Source organism: Gadus macrocephalus, chromosome 18 (assembly GCF_031168955.1).
Source record: "Gadus macrocephalus chromosome 18, ASM3116895v1".
In the NCBI taxonomy this organism is placed as follows: domain Eukaryota; kingdom Metazoa; phylum Chordata; class Actinopteri; order Gadiformes; family Gadidae; genus Gadus; species Gadus macrocephalus.
The window spans coordinates 984,833-991,441 of NC_082399.1; the positions used below are offsets into that span (position 1 = coordinate 984,833).

At 48.1% G+C, this 6,609-nt stretch overlaps 1 protein-coding gene across 1 annotated transcript in view; it reads left to right on the forward strand.

Moving 5' to 3' along the window:
• abca5 (ATP-binding cassette, sub-family A (ABC1), member 5) overlaps window positions 1-5,572 on the forward strand; it is a 45,276-nt gene extending 39,704 nt beyond the window's left edge. The window contains exons 34-38 of the mRNA XM_060037707.1: window positions 565-684; window positions 1,819-1,971; window positions 2,200-2,279; window positions 2,485-2,540; window positions 2,641-5,572. Of these exons, the coding sequence (XP_059893690.1) occupies window positions 565-684; window positions 1,819-1,971; window positions 2,200-2,279; window positions 2,485-2,540; window positions 2,641-2,781 (550 nt within the window). The 3' untranslated portion in view covers window positions 2,782-5,572. The remainder of the gene's footprint in view (window positions 1-564; window positions 685-1,818; window positions 1,972-2,199; window positions 2,280-2,484; window positions 2,541-2,640) is intronic.
• Window positions 5,573-6,609: the final 1,037 nt, after the last annotated feature.

Sequence of the window (6,609 nt, forward strand, 5' to 3'; positions counted from 1 at the left end):
TGGGTGGAGCTAACTATATGGGTGGAGCTAAATATGGGTGGAGCTAAATATGGGTGGAGCTAACTATGGGTGGAGCTAACTATGGGTGGAGCTAACTATATCGGTGGGGCTAATATTGGGTGGGGGCAACTCTATGGGCGGAGCCAACTCTATGGGTGGGGTGGAGCTAACTCCATGGATTGAGCTAAATGGATATGTTGATGTAATCTGATGGGTGGAGCTAACTCTATGGGTGGAGCTAACTCTATGGGTGGAGCTAACTCTATGGGTGGAGCTAACCGTATGGGTGGAGCTAACCCTATGGGTGGAGCTAACCCTATGGGTGGAGCTAACTCTATGGGTTGAGTTAACCGTATGGGTGGAGCTAACCCTATGGGTGGAGCTAACCCTATGGGTTGAGTTAACCGTATGGGTGGAGCTAACCCTATGGGTGGAGCTAACCCTATGGGTGGAGCTAACTCATTGGTGGAGCTAACCCTATGGGTGGAGCTAACTCTATGGGTGGAGCTAACCGTATGGGTGGAGCTAACTCTATGGGTGGAGCTAACCCTATGTGTGTTCCAGGCGGGCCATCCGCTCGGCCTTCCGGGACCGCCAGCGGGGGGCCGTCATCACGACCCACTACATGGAGGAGGCGGAGGCCGTGTGCGACCGCGTGGCCATCGTGGTGTCGGGACAGCTGAGGTGGGGAACAGGGTTCACCCCCCACCCTAACCCCACCCTTACCCCACCCTAACTGGGGTCACCCCCCCTCACCCCCCCTCACCCTAACCCCACCCTAACAGTGGTCACCCCCTCACCCTAACCCCACCCTAACAGTGGTCACACCCCCTCACCCTAACCCCACCCTAACAGTGGTCACCCCCTCACCCTAACCCCACCCTAACAGTGGTCACCCCAAAGCGAGCCCAAGCAGCAGTCTGCGTGAGGATCGGTTGTGATGGAGAGGTGCTTCAGAAGACTCCCGGCCCACTGGGTCAGAGGTCACGGCCCACTGGGTCAGAGGTCAGCTGGACTCACGGCCCACTGGGTCAGAGGTCAGCTGGACTCACGGCCCACTGGGTCAGAGGTCACGGCCCACTGGGTCAGAGGTCAGCTGGACTCACGGCCCACTGGGTCAGAGGTCAGCTGGACTCACGGCCCACTGGGTCAGAGGTCAGCTGGACTCACGGCCCACTGGGTCAGAGGTCAGCTGGACTCACGGGTCAGAGGTCAGCTGGACTCACGGCCCACTGGGTCAGAGGTCACCTGGACTCCCACAGCGTCTGAAGCTAAGCTAACAGAGGCTGTTGATAAAACTGAAGTATAATGGCGGACGGTACTGGATCTGACAAAGATGGCACCATGCAAGAGTTCATCATTTCGAAAGAAATACAAACGAGGACTAATTCCCTGAGTTCACCAACTAATACTCTTCACTAGAAATGTTGTGTGAAATGATTTTCAAGCAGCCTTTCGGTATCAGCTTGGTAGATGGAACAGCGAGGTGTCCGATAGGCGGAGATCTAGATCAGCGGGAGTGGCCAGCGAAGCTGTGCATCGTGGTGCATGGTGGGAGTTGTTGTCTTCAATCCACAAGCGCCAAAAAGTCACTTTCTGCCTTTTCTCGGTCAAAGCGGCACCAAATTAGAATTTTATTTTATTATTCGACTACATATAGAACCCAATTTCAATACATATTCACGCCTCCACCGGTGAAATGCTCCTTTAATGTTAATGTAATGCTGGCTGAGCCACGTCGCTCCACCGTCCATAGAAGAGGAGTCCGCTGTGTGTGCGCTACGAGGCGTGACTCTCCCCCCCCCCCCCCTCCCCCAGGTGCATCGGGTCCATCCAGCACCTGAAGGCGCGCTACGGCCGGGGCTACAGCCTGGAGGTGACGCTGAAGGAGGGGCCGGCCGGGCTGCGGCCCGCCGCCCTCCTGCACCACGAGATCCTGCGCATCTTCCCGCACGCCGTCAGACAGGAGAGGTGGGGGGGGTCTGTGTGTGTGTGTGTGTGTCTGTGTCTGTGTCTGTGTGTGTGCACATGCTCCCGGATCAGGGCCTAAAATGAACGTCCAATCACAAACGGGACTTGGCGTGTTCTAATGACATGCTACCAGCCATGATTGTTGGAAGGATATTGGGGCTTGTACTGTCATGTGTGTTGTTGATGTGTGTCTGCGAGGAGGTGCTGATGTGAGTCTCTGTGTTCCAGCTTCACCACTCTCATGGTTTATAAGATCCCCATGGAGGACGTCCAGTCGCTGTCCAATGCATTCTCCTGCTTGGAGCGTGGTGAGTCACACACACACACACACACACACACACACACACACACACACACACACACACACACACACACACACACACACACACACACACACACACACACACCACCCTACTCAACATGACCTCGCCCCTTCTGACCCTAATTCTCTCCTTCCGTTAAATCTTTTATTCTTTGATATGATCTTTTATTCTTTATCCTTTTCACCTCCAGCGAAACAATCCTTCAACTTCGAGGGCTACAACTTCTCCCAGTCGACGTTGGAGCAGGTATGGGTCCCGGCTCAGCCTCAGTGTCCTCTAAACCGCCTCCTGGGGTCCGTCCTGCGCTCCCGCTCTGACCTCCTCCTCTCCTGGTCTCCTCCTCCAGGTGTTCATGGAGTTCGCCAAGGAGCAGGAGAAGGAGGAGGACGAGGGGGGCTCCCTCAGCACCACCTTCCAGTGGCAGCGCCTCCACCCGGACGGCGCCGCTCCACCCAACCAGCCGGACAGCATGGTGCAGCAGCTCTGAGCACCGCCGCCCCCTGCAGGCCAGGACACCACCGCCCCCTACAGGCCAGGGGAGGAAGGACAGGACTAAAGCGTGGCACTGGCGGTGGTGGTGGAGGTGGTAAGGTCCCCCACCTGCCCCCCACAGACACAGGAACCACAGGGACTCTGTGATTGGCAGGACCCTGGTTTGGAGGTAGAGCATCCAGGTGTGTGTGCGTGTGTTTGTATTATGCTCTTTTGTATTATTATTGTTTGAAATGGGTCGGTCAAAAAAAAAAAAAAAAGAAGAATTATAAGACTAAATATGATGCGTATGCTTTTCTAATTGTGTCTGTTGAAGACGGGGAATCAGTAGTTCCAACTGTTCTCGCTCGGCTCCTCAAATCGTGGCCCGTTGGGAAGTTTCTGTGTGAAACTGTCTGTGTGTGGTTGTCTGTGTCTGTCTGTTTGTGTGTCATTTAACACTGGTCCGTCCCGATCCAACCTCCAAGTACCAAAGCAGCGCGTCTTTAAACCACTTCACACAGATTGTGCACACACCTAAACACACCGCTGTAACACGGGGAGGAGTTTCTACACGCTCAGTAGCATGTGAATAAATGTTTATAAATTGAAGAACAGTTCCAAGAGAGGCCACTTGTTGCAGTGCAGGTCGGCCTGCAGTGACCTCTAGTGGTTCCTCGCACTGATTGCAGATGAACGCAAATCCAGACAATAGTAGAAGACGCGGTTCTCTTCTTCTTCGCAACAGCATGCAAGCCAGAGAGAAGGCTGTATTATTGTTATTATTTGCTTAGTTTTCGTTTGGCAAAGGATGGTCTTGGGGTTCTATGCCTGTTGCATGGACCTATTAAAGAAGGCGTTGTGTCACCTCTCCTCCTTCAACGCGGCAGCGCTACCGTGGGCAGAACACCACAGAATATGCACAACAGTACATGTAGCACACACGCGACATTTGTCACGAATGCCATCCTCAGTTGTGGAGACATCAATTGTATTTAAAGGGGTGTGTGTGTGTGTGTGTGTGTGTGTGTGTGTGTGTGTGTGTGTGTGTGTGTGTGTGTGTGTGTGTGTGTGTGTGTGTGTGTGTGTGTGTGTGTGTGTGTGTGTGTGTGTGTGTGTGTGTGTGTTGGGCAGATCAAAGTACTATGTGTAGCTTGTCGTCACAGTTCCACTTTGGTGCCACTTTTAAACACACCGATACGTTTTGGTACATTTATCTAACTGGAATGGTGTGTGAGTCCTAATGCTATAAACATGTAAATATGTGTGTGTGTAAGATGAATCCACTTTGGGTGTGTATCTAGCCTGCACACGAGTCTAGATCTGATGTAATGTTGTCTAACGAGGTTCAGATGACCCATGCAGGAGCCATCTTTACACAACGCACTTCCAAATCTACTGAGGCATTGCCTGGTTCTGTTGTGATTGACTCCTTTTTAAAAAAATTAAAACCTGAAATGAGCAACTCTGGATAACAGCATGATACTAATGGTGGCTGGCTTGTTCAAACGTTACCGCATACTCCGAGCACTTCTCCAGCTGGCTGCAATCTGTCTCTGTTCGAATCCGATACTCAATGTCACGTTTATTTCTACTTGACTGTTTCAGAGAGCTTGGGGTATGAGCGTCACATTTTGGAGTTTATATTATATCGTTCTCATTTGTTCATGTCTCCTTCTTGACGTGGAGAAAGTCACCGAAAGGGACAGGCCATGCTAGAGGTGCTAGCCATCGTTGATTTGGAAAGCACTGGCAACAGCCATCACTAGTTTGTATTGCGCTAGCTATCACATTAACATCAGGCGTTTCAAGGCATTCCTGGCCAGGTGTGGTTTTTGGTTAGCCATAACCATAATTCTTTACACTTAATTTTGGGGTATTAAAGGCTATGGAGTAAATATGTTTTGTTTAGATAATAATCAATAATTTGTTTATTATGTCGAATCATAATGAAAATTTCCAGCTGACGTATCAGTAGGCTCTCGCATAATTCAAAATTGATTTGTCACATGAAAGTATGGAACAAATATTATGCAGGGTGAGAGAAACGATAACAAAAGCGATTTGGATCATATTCAAGGATTATTTAATTCTTTAATGCATACAGCTGGAAAAAACGAAAAAAAAAATATTTGCAGTAGGCCCTACATGAGTGGCTCTTGCTCTTGCCCCTAGAATCTCAACTCGCAAATAATTTTTGATATTAAGATCTTTTAGATCCTGTTATATTTTCCCAGTCTCATCCTTCCCAGGAAGCCAGCCTTTTGCCATATTGTACAATACAACTGAGAGAACATAGGATGGAATGGTTTTCTTTACCCTCTTTTGCAATGCTAGTGTGTTCCTTTTGCGTCAAACATTCTGTAACTTTGCGATTCTTGTCTCTGTCCAACTTGACGATTTCTGCGTCCTTTTGAATAAGATGTAGCCAGACAAGTAACATCGACTTTCTTTGCACTTCTCGAATGCCTGCTACCAGATCCACGAGAAAACGCATCCAGAAAAACACTCCTTGCCTCCATACAACAACGGCATTAAAGGGCGATAGGTATTTCAATTTGAGTAGTTGTTTTTCCTTGGTGGAGGTACAATTGCACTATTTCTGGGAAATGTTTTATAATGGTTCTGTATATTATGCAATCTTTGTAAGATTATCTCTACACTGATTTTTATTTTTTAAAGATTGTAGTTTAGCAGTGTGCTGTATTTTTGCTTCTTTCTCTAGCCTTAATATTAAGATGATGTTGATGGTTTTATCTTTGTGGTTTCTATCATATCCTGTCATGAATAAAATAAATGTAAAATGACTTGTCTGCGATCTGTCACTTATTTAAACGGTTCAGTGACTATTTACCAAGTACATGTTACACACTTGTACATTTGGACCATCTCTTCAACACTCTGGAAAATATTTATTTTCAGCTGAGCTCACATGCACGAGAGGTAATGCATGGTGAGAGTAGCATCCAGATGCAGCCTTAGCCCAGTCCTACCAGACTCTCGTACTTCATTTCATTTGCACAGAGTCTGGACCTACTCAATAGAGTGGCGAAGTCACGCCCTTTCCGGTAGAGCCCATGGGACAATGGAGAGAAAGTAATTATTTTCTGGTCCCTGTCTTTATATGCCCTGGATTACACATATTTTGTTTGTGGATTTAAATGATAATTTTTCATGCAAAGAAAACTGAAAAAAATTTGCGAAGAAGTTCGATAATGTTATGCCAATTACCTGTTTGAACTGCTGCCCTCAGGGAAACGTTACAGGTCCATCAGAACACGCACCACAAGAATCATGGACAGTTTATATCCCAAAGCAGTCACCATACTCAACTCTGACCTGAAAATAAATCCACTAGTTCTGACAGTATTAACCAGTGACATCCACACCTAATGCAATGCTCAGCACTTTACATATTTGCACTACTATTTTAAGGCATACTATTTTTAGGCATACAATGGCACTAAGTTAACGGTATAGTGTATGACGACATGAATGTAGTGAGTGAACGAAATGTTGAATGTATTTCTTTTTTTATTAGGGGTCCAAGCCAACAGGTTGGATCCCTATTGTTTTTGTAAGGATTCTTTTTCTTACCTCCCTAAAAGTGGTACCACAGCCCAAACCGTAAATGGTGCACACACGCCAATTGCATGACTAGATCCAGGTCCGTGCGGACTACGCAGACGACAAAATCCAGACCTGCCGGTCACTAGGTGGCGCTATAACAAGAAAATCGCGTTTGGGGCTATAACTCCCACACCGAACCTCCCACAGTCCAAAACGTTATACGTACAGATTCACTGGAGTCTGCCGCATCTTTTGACCTAGGCCACGCCCATTT